Below are 16211 nucleotides of genomic sequence, written 5' to 3'. Positions count from 1 at the left end.
TATACTCAGAAAATCAAAGTATCATAGCACTTATTGAAGAGTCTCCCAAGGAATCTTGACAGCTGGGATGTTTACCAAGTGCGCCAGTGGTCTGAACAACAGCTAGTGAGGCAGTAAAACGAAACTCATAACAGGCAGTTTGCGGAGAGCTTTAGGGTGGTAAAATTCTCCAGCAACTACAATAAATGATTACTTGGAATAGGTTTTCAATTTGTTTTCTTCTTATATCTGAACACAGAATATTTTCCCAAAGAACTCAAAGATGCTTCTAGAGGAACAAGGGATGGGCTTTAATGATTTATGACCTCCTAAATCCTAACAACTAATCATGGCCCCCACACAAAGCCCACTTACAGAACCATGGCTTCCAAGACCCCTTGCTCAGAAGACAAAGCACAGGATTTGGAGCCGGAGGACAAAGGTTCAAGTCTCAGATTTGCAACCTACTGTTTGGGCACAAGTAAACCATAACCTGAAACACATCTTCTTCTTTTATAAAATAACAACATCTCTCTTAAAATAATGACTAATTTACCATATACCAGGTACTATGTCAAATCATTATCTGGTTTAGTTCTTCTAACAACTTTATGAGGTAGATATTAATATTCTCATTTTATAGACAAGGAAATCAAAGTTTATAGTGGTCAAGTAACTTCATCAAAGTCCGATTAGAAAATGTCAGAATCAGTACACATGGTCTAAATCATAAATGTTCTATTAAAACACTACTAATGTTAGCCCCAGTACTATTTTTTAATTGATTTTTTAAGATTATTTATTTGAGTTACACAGAGAGGCAGAGGGAAAGAGAGAGAGAGAGAGAGAGAGAGAAACAGAGAGGTCTTCCATCTGCTGGTTCACTCCCCAAATGGTCTCAATGGCTAGAGCTGCGCCAATCCAAAGCCAGGAGCCAGGAGCTTCTTCCCAGTCTCCCATGTGGATACAGGGGCTCAAAGACTTGGGCCATCTTCCACTGCTTTCCCAGGCCAAAGCAGAGAGTTGAGTTGGAAGTTGAGCAGCCGGGACTCAAACCCACGCCCATATGGGATGCTGGCACTGCAGGTAGCGGCTTTACCTGCTACACCACAGTGCTGGCCCCCCACAGTACTATTCTTTAAAATACTGGTTCTTACATTAATTTTTAAATAATATCAAGTTTTTTTAAAACTTAAATTTCTTTCTATACTTCAAGTTCTGCTAATTTGTCTAGATATTTAAAATGCCGATGGGATCAATAAAGAACTGATCCAGCTATTGCACAAACTGTGCTTTGTTTTCTTCATGTTTGACATTTTTACTCTGTTAAGAACTGGAAAAACAGGGGCCAACACTGTGGCATAGCAGGTGAAGCCACCACTTGCAGTGCCAGCATCCCAGGTGGGTACCAGTTCGAGTCCCGGCTGTTCCACTTCCAATTCAGCCCTCTGCTGTGGCCTGGGAAAGCAGTAGAAGATGGCCCAAGTCCTTAAGCCTTTGCACCCACATGGGAGATCCAGAAGAAGCTCCTGGCTCCTAACTTCAGATCAGCCCAACTCTGGCCACTGCGGCCAATAGGGGAGTGAGCCAGCAGATGGAGGACCTCTCTCTCTCTGCCTCGCCTTCTCTCTCTGTGTAACAATGACTTTCAAATAAATAAATAAATCTTTAAAAAAAAAAAAAAGAATTGGAAGAACAGAAAGCCTTAGCAAGTCACCAAGCTATCCCAATCCTTCAGAGCAAGCCACAGATGATGGCAAAATAAACATATAGTTGAAAAATCCCAAATTGTAACTAAAAATCTCAAAACAGCACTAAAAATGTCAGAAGAACATTTGAATCTCACATGTTTCATACAATACAAACCTAAGCACATGTCAACACGGATCACCAAGCTACGAGAGCAGACAGTAACACAATTATAAACCTGGTAAAGATAGAATCATGACACAGTCTTTGGGTAGTGACTCATCTTTACTGCAGCAATGCTCCAAACGCTTACTTTCTCAAATCCCAACTCGTGGGCAGAATTAGAAGCTTGCTGGAAGGCTTCCATTTGTTCTTGCTCATCATGTATGTCCCACAGAACATCACCAAAGTCGTCTTTTTCTGGAATGGACTCTTCATTGCCCAAATCCTTACACTCCAGGTCTGTGTTCTCAAGGCCTAAGATGTCCTGAATGCAAGAGCAAACATGTGAATGAACAGAAAGACCTTGTAGCTGGGCTTGGCACACAGGCTCTGTGTGCGCCTACTGTTATACCTACAAGAACGAGTCAATAAGCACAAAAACAAACACTAATTTACAAGGAAAAAAATTAATGAAAACAAAGATATCTGTTTATTAAAAATAGTTAGAGGTATTTGACTCCCACAGGATTTGTTCCCTGAGAAATATTACGCAGTATCTTTAGTTAAATCTGGCTGACAATAGTTTTAAAGGTTTGTTAAGGCCTTAGAAACACACTACAGTGTAGGAATTTACTAAAACAGGGATTCTTGATATCAAGCATCTTTGCAGTCACATCTAGGCTTCACATTTGATCCTGAAAATATGTTGTTCTTCAAGCGTCAACAATGGTTCATATGTTCACTTTCACTTGCTGCCCTTCTTTCTACTAAATTATTTATCTTGGTCTTAAAATTCAAAGATTGTTAAAATCAAAATTGATAACAACCACCTCTACACTAGACAGAACTCGTAGCACTATGTTTTGGGCTCACTTTTTTTTCTCCAAGAATAAGCCTCCATGTATTTTATGCAAGTTCATCAGGAAAAGTAATCACCTCCTTCACTCCTCATCCACAGAGGGTCTCTGGTTCCTGGGGGGAAGTGTCAGGTGGTAGAGGCAACATAGGCCAACCCCAATACATCTTCCTACTGTGCTCATGTTACTTAAAGATGGAGGCGTCATTTTTCTTTTTAGCATTATCACATTTTTGCTGATACATACTTTTCAATGAGTTTTTATATTAAGACCAAATACATCATACTCTCAAGTAGAATATATACCCCACATACATTCTAAAGATAATACATGAGGCCTCCGAGAGACTTCCAGCTCTACACCCTTCCCGGCCCAGGTCTTCATCCTGCTGGATGCGTTCCACCCTCTGTGCTACTAGGAATGACGTGGGTGGAAAATGTAAGCACTTTTCTAACATCTGAGAATCCAGAGCACACACAGAATCTGAGGAGCCTTTGATCGAGGAAAGCAAATATTCTCCCCAAACGCTTATTTTTTAACGAGTAGCTGTGTAACACATCTTAAACCTAGAAGCCACTGAAGGACCACAGTGTCCTTGAGACAGACGGGCAAGAAAGACACACTGTGGCACAGGACGGGCTCCCACCACAACAACCAGGCTTTCCAAGAAACAAGCCAGTGATTTTCTCCAGAAAACCCTCAACTTTATAGAAAACAATCTTAAACTGGTTTTGGGAGAATGGACATTTTGATGATATTGATTCTTCCAATCCATGAGCGTGGAAGATTTTTCCATTTTTTGGTATCCTCTTCTAGTTCTTTCTTTAAGATTTTGTAATTCTCATCGCAGAGATCTTTAACGTCCTTGGTTAAGTTTATTCCAAGGTATTTGATTGTTTTTGTAGCTATTGTGAATGGGATCTTAGAAGTTCTTTCTCAGCCGTGGCATTGCCTGTGCATACAAAGGCTGTTGATTTTTGTGCATTGATTTTATATCCTGCTACTTTGGAAGCACAGGAGACCTCGAATAGCTAAAGCAATCTTGTACAATAAAAACAAAGCCGGAGGCATCACAAGACCAGATTTCAGGACATACTACAGGGCAGTAGAGTTCTTTGGATCCCCTAAGTAAAGAATCATATCATCTGCAAAGATTTTCTTCAGAAACCTAAATATAACCCTACCATACAACCCAGCCATCCCACTCCTTGGAATTTACCCAAAGGAAATTAAACAAACAAATAAAAGAGCTGTCTGCACCTTAATGTTTACTGCAGCTCAATTCACAATAGCTAAGACATGGAATCAACCTAAATGCCCATCGACAGTAGACTGGATAAAGAAATTATGGGGGCCGGCGCCGCGGCTCACTAGGCTAATCCTCCGCCTTGCGGCGCCGGCACACCAGGTTCTAGTCCCAGTTGGGGCGCCGGATTCTGTCCCGGTTGCCCCTCTTCCAGGCCAGCTCTCTGCTGTGGCCAGGGAGTGCAGTGGAGGATGGCCCAGGTGCTTGGGCCCTGCACCCCATGGGAGACCAGGAAAAGCACCTGGCTCCTGGCCCCTGCCATCGGATCAGCGCGGTGCGCTGGCCGCAGCGCGCCAGCCGCGGCGGCCATTGGAGGGTGAACCAATGGCAAAGGAAGACCTTTCTCTCTGTCTCTCTCTCTCACTGTCCACTCTGCCTGTCAAAAATTTTAAAAAAAATAAATAAATAAATAAATAAATAAAAGAAATTATGGGACATGCCTCTATAGAATACTATATAGCAATTAAAAAAAAAAACACACACACAATGAAATCCGGTCATTTGCAACAAAATGGAGGAATCTGGAAAACATCACGCTGAGTGAAATAAGCCAGTCTCAGAGGGACAAATATATGTTCTCCCTGGCAACTAGCCAAACACCAAAAAGGAAACCTGTTGAAGTCAAATGGACACTATGAGAAACAATGACTGGATAGCCCTTGTCCTGATTGTCAAGGAACAACTTAATACTTTATCCTTTTTAGTATTTTTTTTTTTTGTTCTACTTAATACTATTGGTTGAACTCTTCAATTAACACACAATTATTCTTAGGTGTTTAAATTTAACTGAAAAGTGTTCTCTGTTAAATATAAGAGTGGGAATAAGAGAGGGAGGAGATGTACAGTTTGGGACATGCTCAATCGGACTTGCCCTGAACATCAGAGTTAGAAACGTGCCAGGGGATTCAAATTCAATCCCATCAAGGTGGCATATACCAATGCCATCTCACTAGTCCAAGTGATCAGTTTCAGTTCATAATTGATCATAATGATAGGATTTAAAAGTCAAAGGGATCACATAAACAAGACTAGTGTCTGCTAATACTAACTGAGAGAATTAAAAAGGAGAGAAGGATCCAACATGGGAAGTGGGATACACAGCAGACTCATAGAATGGCAGATGTCCTAAACAGCACTCTGGCCTCAGAATCAGCCCTTAAGGCATGCAGATCTGGCTAAAAAGCCCATGAGAGTATTTTAGCCATGGAAAGCAAGACACTCTGGCAAAAAAAAAAAAAAAAAAAAAAAAAACACTAAATGAAAGATCTCTGTGAGTGACATCCCAGCAGAAAGAACAGGCAACAGGCCATCAAAGAAGGAGGTACCTTTCTCTGAAGGGAGGAGAGAACTTCCACTTTGACTATGACTTTGTCTAAATAAGATCGGAGTTGGTGAACTCAAAAGGCCTCCATAGCCTTAGCAACTCATGACAAGAGCCTAGGGTGATTACTCACACCATAAACAAGAGTGTCAATTATTAAATAAACAGGAGTCACTGTGCACTTACTCCCCATGTAAGATCTCTGTCTTTAATGTGTTGTACTATGTGAATCAACGGTATAACTAGTAATCAAAGAGTACTTTACACTTTGTATTTCTGTGTGGGTGCAAACTGTTGAAATCTTTACTTAATATATACTAAATTGATCTTCTGTATATAAAGATAATTGAAAATGAATCTTGATGTGAATGGAATGGGAGAGGGAGCAGGAGATGGGAGGGTTGTGTGTGGGAGGGAAGTTATGGGGGTGGGGGGAAGCCACTGTAATCCAAAAGCTGTACTTCAGAAATTTATATTTTTAAATAAAAGTTAAAAAAAAAGAAAAGAAACAATCTTAAAAATACTTCAGATGAGATCATAACCAGGAATTCACACGTACCTGTTTAATAATCTTTTCCACACAAATATAAGTTTTATATACTCCATCTGCAGGATCCCCCACATGATCAATGATCTAGGAGTTAACAAAAAAGAAGTTTAGCAATGACAAAAACAGCAGCAGCAGCAGCAGGAGATACTGGTGAACACTTCGAGTATGTGTCAGGACTTACTGGTCTAAGTGCTTTAATTAGCTCATAGATCCACACAACCACCTCACGAGGGACAAACTGTTATCACCCCCATTTCATAGAAGAAAGCGAGACACATAATCTGTCCAAGGTCACATGAAGATTTAGATGCAACAAAACCAAAAGTTTATGGTTTTTGCTGTTTGTATCCAAATTTTGTCTCATATATTTCCATACCACTCAACAGACATACCTTAAAAAGGATGAAAATCGATTTTTAAAATTAATTTACCTATTTATTTGAGAGGTAGATAGAAACAGAACTTCATATGCTGGTTAATTCCCAAATACCTGCAACAGCTGGTGCTGGGCCAGGTCAAAGTTGGGAATCAGGAACCCAATCCAGGTCTCCCAAGTGGGTGGCAGGAACCTAACTATTTGAGCCATCACCTGCTGCCTCCTAGGGTGCACTTTAGAACAAAGCTAGAATTGCAAGCAGAGCCAGGACTCAAACCTAGGCACTCCGATATGGAGGCATCCTAAGTGGCAGCTTACCTGCTAAGCCAAAGGCCTGCTCCCATTTCCCAAAATAATTCTTATGTTAGTAAACAAAGAAAGCAAAATGTCATTTGGCTATATAAAACAACAGTCCTGAGTTTGCTAAAAGAATGCCCTTGAGGCAGGCATTGTGGTGCAGCAAAGTACGCCACCGCTTGGGATGCCCATGTCATACATCAGAGTGCCTGGAACTGAGTCCTGCCCCTGCTTCCAATTCAGCTCCCCGCTAATGCACCTGGGAGGCAGCAGATGATGGCCCACGTAGTTGGGTCCCTGCCACCCATGTGGGAGACCTGAATGGAGTTCAGCCTGGTCTAGCCCTGGGTGTTGCAGGCACTTGGGAAGTACACCAGCAGATGAAGACAACTCTCTCTCTCTCTCCTCTCATCACTCTGCTTTTCAAATAAATAAAACTTAAGAATCCTCTATCTGTAAAGAATATGTATATTATTAATAAGTAGTTAATATTTGATAAAATTAGAAAAAGCAAATGATTTCAAAAAGCATGTCAAATAACCAGAATGAAAATTTATATTATACTTTAAATCATAGTAGGCAGCTTACTTTACTCCTATTTTTATAAGATAAATTCATTTTTCTGGTGTATTATTTCTTTTAAAGATTCACTTATTTATTTGAAAGGCAGAGTTAGAGAGGAAGAGAGTCTTCCACCTTCAGGTTCACTCCCCAAATAGCCTCAATGGCTGGGGCTGGGGCTGGGCCAGGCCAAAGCTAGGAGCTGGGGCTTCTTTTGGGTCTCCCACATTGGCAGCAGGGGCCCAAGCACTTGGGCCATCCTCGGATACTTTTCCAGGCACATTAACAGGGAGCTGGATAAGAAGCAGAGTAGCTCTTGAATCGGTGCCCATAAGGGATGCCAGTGTAGCAGGTGGAAGCTTAACTTGCTATGCCACAATGCTGGCCCCTAGAGTGATAATTTTTTAAAGTACTATTTATAGAATAAAGAAAAGAAAGATGAATTTATCTTCTCTTGTGGAATCTAATGTACCAGGATGATATTAATAAAAAAAAAGAAATGGCATTGAAAATCATAAAAATGAATTTTATTTCATACTCTTTAATACGTCATGCTGATTTCAACCTACCTTTTCAATACTAAAAGATATAAAGGAAAATGTTTGTATTCGTATTTGATTTTTGTTCCTGGTTAGGCACAGAGAAATAACTTTGTCAAGAATCTAGACAGGGTTGGGGCTGGCACTGTGGCACAGTGGGTTAAAGCCCTGGCCTGAAGTGTTAGCATCCTATATGGATGCCAGTTCTAATCCCGGCTGCTCCACTTCCAATCCAGCTCTCTGCTATGGCCTAGGAAGCAGTAGAAGATGGTCCAAGTCCTTGGGCCCCTACACCTGCTTGGGAGACATGGAAGAAGCTCTTGGCTCCTGGCTTCAGAATGGTGCAGCTTCTGCAACCATCTAGGGAGTGAACCAGCAGATGGAAGACTTCTCTTTCTGTCTCTACCTCTCTCTGTAACTCTGTCTTTCAAATAAATAAAATAAATCTTTAAAAAAAAAAAAAAAAGAATCTAGAAAGGGGATGGCACTGTGGTGTAGCAGATTATGCCACAGCCTACAATGCTAGCATCCCATATGAGTACCTGTTCAAGTCATGGGTGTTTCACTTCTGATCTAGCTTCCTCCTAATGTGCCTGGGAAAAGCAGTGGAAGATGGCCCAAGCATTTGGGCCTCTGCACTATATAGAAGACCTGGAAAAAACTCCTGCCTTCAGCCTGGCCCAGTTCTGGCTATTGTAGCCATTTGGGAAATGAACCATAGATCGAAGACCTTTCTGCTTTCTGTCTCTCCCTCTAACTCTGTCTCTTTTTTTTTTTTTTTTTTTTTAAGATTTATTTATTTCCTTGAAAGTCAGAGTTACATAGAGAGAGGAGAGGCAGAGAGCACGAGAGAGAGGTCCTCCATCCAATGGTTCACCCTCCAATTGGCCACAACGGCTGGAGCTGTGCCAATCCGAAGCCAGGAGCCAGGAGCTTCTTCTGGGTTTCCCACATGGGTGCAGAGGCCCAAGGACTTGGGCCATCTTCTACTGCTTTCCCAGGCCATAACAGAGAGCTGGATTGGAAGTGGAGCAGCCAGGTCTTGAACTGGTTTCCATATGGGATGCCAGCACTTCAGGCCAGGGCATCAACCCTCTGCACCACAGCGCCAGCCCCATCTCATCTGTCTTTCAATTAAATAAATAAATCTTCAAAAAAAAAAAAAAAAAAACCCCTAGACAGGGGCAGGCATTGTGGCATAGTGGGTTAAGCTGCTGCCTGTGATGTTGGCATCCTACATGGGAGAGGCAAATGAAGCTCCTGACTTCGTCCTGGTCCAGCCCTAGTAGCAGTGGCTTTTCAGGGAGTGAAATCAGCAGATAGAAGATCTCTCCTATCTCTCTTTCTCTGTAATTCTTTCAAATAAATAAAACTTAACAAAAAAAACACACCCTAGACAAAGGCCTGTTTTCAATTGTATCCTTCATATTAACTCTAAAAGTTTACCAAGTTATTTGAGAATATAGTAACAGAAAGTATGCAATCTCTATTTGCATCTAGGAATGACCCAATTTCTCGCATACCATCATCAGCTTTTGGCTTTTTCCAATTCTCTTAGGAAAGTCACTATAAGAAAATCGTACACTAACTCTTGGTCAGGTGATAAGGGCTTAGAAGAAAAGCCCTAAGAATCTAATTTGTTCATTCACAGATCACATTCCTGCTGTCTCACAGCCCACAACCAACCTGTTAGGAAATCCTGGTGGCTCTATTTCAATTTATCCTGGACTCCATCATTTCCTGACACCTCCCCTAGCACCAGACTCACCCAAGTCACCACATCTCTCACCTGGATGCTGGCAGCAGTTCTCAGACTCTGCCCAGCACCTTCCAAGCTACTGCCCATTCTCACACAGTGGCCTGAGAACCTTCCTGCTGCGGGATCACATCGGGTCCTATCACTCCTCTGCTTCAAGACCTCCAGTGGCTCCCCACCTCAGGATGGACCTAGGGTGCCTCTCCTATACCCCACTCCTTCTGCTGCAGCTGTGATGGCTTCCCTCCCCTCCCAAACACACCAGGCTCCAGCCCACTCCTCACAGCCTTTGTTCTAGCTCTTCCCTCTGCCAGGCATGCTCTAAAAAACATCCTATGAGCTTTACCTTGGCTTTGCTGGTCTTTAGGTTGGAAACTTGATCAAGCAATTGTTGCACAGAGTCAGAACTGACTTCCCCCTCTTCCAAATGATGATAAATTAACCGTGGTTTTCCTTCAGGGTTTTTCAGAAAAGCTTCTTCACAGTCTTCCAATAAAAGGCTAGATTGGAAATTGGCATTTCTTGTGTTACTCTGCAGCAAACAACCAACCCAAGCGCCAACAATGGGTCTCACTACAGTGTGACAAGTGGTCAGAAAAGGCTCCCTCGCAGAACTAGTGAAACTTTCCAAAACTTGGTATTTTTATACCTGTTTTAGCTTGATCTTAAAATACATGGTGTTCATCAGCTGACAGAGTCAGTATATGAAATTATGCATTACACTGTAAAGTACATATACCTTATAAACATAGCTCAAAATAATGGATCAGACTCATGAGACTACATAAATAAAAAACAAAATTTTATTTACAGATCTAAAATTCAAACACAGGTATTATTAGCCCCAAGGTTTCAAGATTTTTCTTGTCTCTCATCTTTCAGCTTTTTCTCATCTAATCAATGACCCAAAGCCTTATACCCAATACTTCTTTTAAGAAGTATCTGGGGGTTAGATGGCAAGTAAAAACCTTGACTGAGGCTAAAGTTTAAAAAAAATTAAATTTAGCCGGCGCCGCGGCTCACTAGGCTAATCCTCCGCCTAGCGGCGCCGGCACACCGGGTTCTAGTCCCGGTCGGGGCACCAGATTCTGTCCCGGTTGCCCCTTTTCCAGGCCAGCCCTCTGCTGTGGCCAGGGAGTGCAGTGGAGGATGGCCCAGGTGCTTGGGCCCTGCACCCCATGGGAGACCAGGAAAAGCACCTGGCTCCTGGCTCCTGCCATCGGATCAGCGCAGTGTGCCGGCCGCGGCGGCCATTGGAGGGTGAACCAACGGCAAAGGAAGACCTTTCTCTCTGTCTCTCTCTCTCACTCTGCCTGTCAAAAAAAAAAAAAAAAAATTAAATTTGCTACAGGAAATCATTATCTCTTTACAAAAGTTCTAGAACAATCTTAGACTAATCCATTGGGGTTTTCTACATCAGAAAGAACATTGCAACCAATCCTTTTCTAGGAAGTATTAAATTGAAATTGTCAGAGAGGCAAATTGGGGAATGATTGTGTATGTGCTGGGTATAATGGGGAGCTTACACAATTCAGAATTCACAAATCAAAGTACTACCCCAAATAAAAATCAGAAGAAGTAATGCTTTTAATTTTTTACATATTTCTGCACTAATTCAATCTCTCCAAACCACAGTTTTCCATTTTTAAATTATTCTGAGCATGCTGTATAGACTTCTAGAATTCTAATGGTTCATTTGTTAATTGCTTGGGGAGAAGTATGTGGCCTACATGAACACAAAGAATGGGCCTTCTGTCCAGCCACATGCTCAGATTTCAGAATCATTCCTAACAAAACTGACTCCCAGGACTCGAATGAAATATGCTCTCTAGGACTTGATTCAAATAATGTTGTGGAAGAGAAGTAGATAGGAGAGATGAAACAAACTGCTGAAGTCGCTAGTAAGGAAAGCCAGCTCACATGCTAATCTGCACTTCAGGATGCAGTCAGCTGTGACCAGAGGAGACAGAGCACAGGGGAGGAGTGATCACTACACCTGGAGGCTGATGAGCAATGAAGAAAGTTCACTCACAGAACAAGCAAGAGCTTCCGCGTAAGCAAATTCTTTAAGGTATTTTGTAAGAGAGTTAGTTAAAAAGAACTGAAGGAAGCCAGGAAAAGGTCCTACGATGTCCTAAAAGACACAATTACCCTTTGGGCACTGAACTCCTTTCCCTTGAGAAAGACTGGTGTCACTCTGAAGAAAACCATCCGTCAGCCCTCTGTGCAACCAGGACCTGCACCTGCTCTCCAGAGGCAGGGCAGCCTTCCTTCTACTCAGGGTCAAGCATGCTCAGTGAGCCTGCCTTGCCCAACTAGGGCATTGACAATGAAGGAGGCCCAGTCATGAGCAAAGAACAGCCCATTTTGAAACCTTCACTCGGCCAACCTCTGCTGGACTCTGTATTTCGGCCCTCATCCTTTATTGTAAGAGGTTTCTCCTATGATTCTGCCGTGAAGGGAAACAGGTTAAATTAAATCCACTGAAGACAACTACTTGGACAAGCAGTGTCAGAGGCCTGAGGGCCTTCCCTGTGCAATGAATGACAACCAAGAAGCACAGTGCCCGTGTTCCTCACTAAGCACCACCTCTTCCTGCCTACTCTCCGCTCCTACAGCTAAGTCATTTCACATTCTAAAGACGGTGGGGATTTTTGGGTTTGATTTTTTTTTTTTTTTTTTTTTTTGTATGTAGGTCTACTTGGCAGGAGAAGCCTCAAGTACACAGATAGTAGCTATAGACTTAGATTTAGTGGAATCCTATTTTTTTTTTTTTTATTTGAAAGGCAGAGAGATAGAGGGATCCTCCATCCATCCATTGGTTCAGTCCCCAAATGCCTACAACAGTCAGGATTAGGCCAGGCTGAAACCAGGAGCCCAGAACTCAGTTTGGATGTTCCATATGGGTGGTGGAGACTCAAGCACTTGAATCATCACCTGCTGCCTCCCAAGGTGCACATTAGCAGGAAGTCAAATCAGAAACAGAGCCAGGTCTCAAACCCAGACACTCCAATATGGGGTGCAGACACTCCAAGCTGTGTTTTAATGGTTACATCAAACAGCCAGACCAAAACCATGAATTTTTAAAGACAGAACTTCTTCTGGGATGACTGCATGGTATGAGAAACCTGTGAACAGTACAATCTGCACACAAGGATTGATTACTGATCAGAAAAGTATTTTCTAGGGCCAGCATTGTGGCACGGTGGGTGAAGCTGCTGCCTGTGATGCCAACATACCATATGGGTGCCAGTTTATGTCCCAGCTGCTCCACTTCCGATCCAGCTCCCTGCTAATGTGCCTAGGAAAGCAGCAGAAGATGGCCCAAGTGCTTGGGCCAGTCACCTACTGGAGACCCTGATGAAGCTCCTAGCTTCAACCTGGCCCAGCCTGGTTGCTGTGGCCACCTTGGGGAATGATCCAGCGAATAGATCTCTGTCTCCCCTTCTCACTGTAACTCTGCTTTTCAAATAAAATAAATAAATCTTATTTAAAAAAGTATTTCTGGGTAGAACCCCCACATTGTCCCAGGGAGATCTGGGGATCATTTAGAAGGATGGGAAACCAGCAGGGTGTAATTCAAGAGAGGAGAAACCTGAGATAGACAAAGGTTCCCTTTTTTGTAGTGTGAAGTCCATTCCTAGAGCCATGCTTGACAACCATGAAAGGAACAAATAATGAAATAAAATAAGCAAATGGAGTAAGAGAAAAAACAAGGCAAAATAAAGTCAAGGCAAAAGGCAAAAGCTAAGGTTAAATGTAAGACATTAAAATTTTTATTTTAAAATAGTTACAATTTTTTAAAATATGAAAGTTCTGTTAAAGGAGATATAATGAAATTAGTTAAGCAAAAGTAATAAAATATGAAAGGAACATGAAGGGAGAGAAAACATTAAGAGTTTAAATTTAGAAACAGATGATAAGAGTGAGAAAACATCTGGACAGTATTTAAACAAATTTAAGGAAGTGAAAAAATATGGCTTTAAGAATTAAAGCTATAAATTAAAGAAAAATAATGTAAAAACAAATGACATATTACAAGGTAACATCAAACACCATCCAAATGTTCAGGAATAAAACAAGATATAACCTAATAAACATAGAAACAGGGTGAGAAAAAGAAGAGGGTGGATAATAATGAAACCCAGCAATCCAGTTGAAGGACTCCTTAAGCATTCTGGGTGAGGCCCATTGACCAGGAAGTTCCCTGCCCTCCAGGCCACTGGGGCTCAGTCTCAAGGATCAATGGTAGGTTACACTGCAGGAAAACTCTGGTCAAACTTGAGCCCCAACACACTTCTGTATAAATTAATGTCAGAGCTGATCCACAATCAAAAAAAAAATGCTTTGAAAAGATTAATTTCAATCAGATGACAAATCTAAAAGGAAAGCTAACCTCTGATAAAAACTACTTTGTCTTTTATCTAGATATCTAACTGGTTAAAAAATATTTGTAGACAAAATTCATTAGCACAAATGTATTCACATTATAAGAAAACAGTTCACTTTACTGGGCTTTTTGAACTAGTAAGCTACTCAGAGCATTTAAATTATGATTCAACAACTATAGAAGTATTCAAGAACACATGTACCATTTAATGTTCACTTCTCTTAATCTGTGTCCAAAGAAAGAAAACAGTGAAGGTTAATGTTCATTATTAAAACCACATATCAGCAACTTTTTCGATAAAAGGTCATATAGTAAGTATTTCAGGCTTTGCTAGACATACGGGGTCTGTTATAACTATTCCACTTGGCTATTATAGAAGGAAGGCAGCCATAGAAAATACATAAATGAATGCATGTGTCTATATTCCAATAGACACTTGGCTAGATTTCGCCCTTAGGCTACAGTCTGCCAATCCATCCATGTTTAAAATAATCTTTACACTGATAATGTTAATTGTATGACCTATGAAACAAATCTTACAGCAAAAAAACAGAATTCAGATTGTTTTTGGTTATATTACAATTTAAACATCTTTGCAGTTCACTTTGCAATCTATTTTGTTTAAAGCCTAATGCCTATAACAAGCTACAGATTTTTTTCAGCTTACCTTGGTAACGTTACGTGAATGAATAAAATAACTAATGAACTCTTCTCAATTTCCCATTTTCTTACAGTGAGGAATTGATTTTCAACATCTACTGGGAAATAAACAGCATGGAAAAAATATCCCATTGTCTCACACATTCTTTTAAGTTTAGGTGAATAGACCTAAAAGCAAATTAGAATATATAAAAGTATAACATATTTAAGTAAAGATCTCATGAGCTAAAAACAAAGCATGCATCAAAACAGGTTATGCTGGATACTTTCCAATAAAAAATTAAAAGATAATGATGTAATCACTTTTTAATGAACATCTTAAAAAAGACAAATTCCTCTCCAAAGCAAAAATAATAGCTTAACTTTGGCTATTTTCTAGCCTAGAAAATTATTTACTTCATAGTAAACCTAAAATAGGATATCCTGTAGATCTGCATATAAAAAGCTTCATGACATATTAGAACACTGAAGCAAACACAAGGTACAAACATGTTGGTTTATAATAAATATAGTTACTAAGTAGTGATTACTACACTTAGGCAAGAAATCTGTGATGTTCTCAAAATGATCTCATCTCAGAAATAACTTACATTCAATTACTGAACTGAATTGGAAGCTTTGGGATTTAAAATCTTAGATTTAAAGATTTAAAATCTTCTCACCAAACTAAGTAATATCACAAAGGATTGCTAAATGAATGTATTACAAATCAGCAGTCTGGAGAATATTAATATAGCAGATATTGCACGTCACATGTAGATTTATTTAAAATTCACTGGGAAAAGTAATAAGCCAACTTTTTTTTTAAAGGGTCACATGGCAAGAAAGTTTACAAAAATAACAATGCTTAACCACTTGGCTGCCTTAGCAAGGGTCTTTGTAGTATGATGGTTCATGCAACAACCTGATCTGCCCTTAAAGTGTCAAAGCAGTGCAGCTATAGATAATATGTAAGTGAATACGCTGACAGTGTCTTAACGCAACCTTACTAACACATTAAAATCTGGATTTTATGTAACTTTCACATGTCACAAAGTAGTATTCTTGACATTTTTCCCCAGCCATTTAAAATGTGAAAATTAATCTTAGCTCTGAACCATACAAAGACAGCACACCAGAGTTGGCCAGCAGGCTAGAATTCACTCCCCTGCCTTACTACAACTCCAGTCACCACCAAAAATCAAAGCCCATGACAAAGATTTTATTTTGTTTTTACCTGCAACAGTACTGGAAAGTAGTAACAATATTATCTAAAGTATGACCAATGAGGGTTTTAAACATTGTGAAGAATATTCAAGAAAATACTAAAAAAAAAAAAAAAAAACCTCTAACATATTAATTTGATGTTCAAAACTACAATGAGTAAGAAACTTTTTAAGATTTATTTTACTTATTTTGAAAATCAGAAACAGACAGAGAGAAACAGAGAAAGAAATAGATATATCTTTCATCTGCTGGTTCACACTTCAAATGGCTTCAATGGCCAGGCTGCGCCAGGCCAAAGCCAGCAGCTTGAAGCTTCATTTGAGTCTCCCATGTGGGTGGTAGGGGCCCCAACATTTGGGCCATCTTCTGATGCTTTTCCAGGCATATTAGCAGGGAGCTGGATTAGAAGTAGAGCAGCTGGGAATCAAACCAACATCCATATGAAATGCCAGTGTTGCAGGTGGTGGCTTTACCTGCTATGCCACAAAACCAGCCCCAGAAACTTCTTTTTCTGTTAGCTCCTATCCTAACAGTTAATCGCAGAAAGTTAAAAAAAAATAAA

The 16211-nt window shown here is 40.6% G+C and overlaps 1 protein-coding gene across 5 annotated transcripts in view; it reads right to left on the bottom strand.

The window, feature by feature from the left end:
* Window positions 1-16211, bottom strand: part of NPHP3 (nephrocystin 3) — a 45124-nt gene that overhangs the window by 20646 nt on the left and 8267 nt on the right. For all 5 annotated transcript variants that reach the window (XM_008266202.4, XM_070072811.1, XM_070072810.1 and 2 more), the window contains 4 exons: window positions 14451-14611; window positions 9740-9893; window positions 5874-5948; window positions 1982-2155 (listed from right to left, as the gene is read on the bottom strand). In XM_008266202.4, coding sequence (XP_008264424.2) covers window positions 1982-2155; window positions 5874-5948; window positions 9740-9893; window positions 14451-14611 — 564 coding nt within the window. The remainder of the gene's footprint in view (window positions 1-1981; window positions 2156-5873; window positions 5949-9739; window positions 9894-14450; window positions 14612-16211) is intronic.

This window comes from Oryctolagus cuniculus, chromosome 4 (assembly GCF_964237555.1).
Source record: "Oryctolagus cuniculus chromosome 4, mOryCun1.1, whole genome shotgun sequence".
Classification (NCBI taxonomy): domain Eukaryota; kingdom Metazoa; phylum Chordata; class Mammalia; order Lagomorpha; family Leporidae; genus Oryctolagus; species Oryctolagus cuniculus.
The sequence above is the reverse complement of the archived record's forward strand: the minus strand, read 5'-3'. Positions and strand labels throughout refer to the sequence as shown.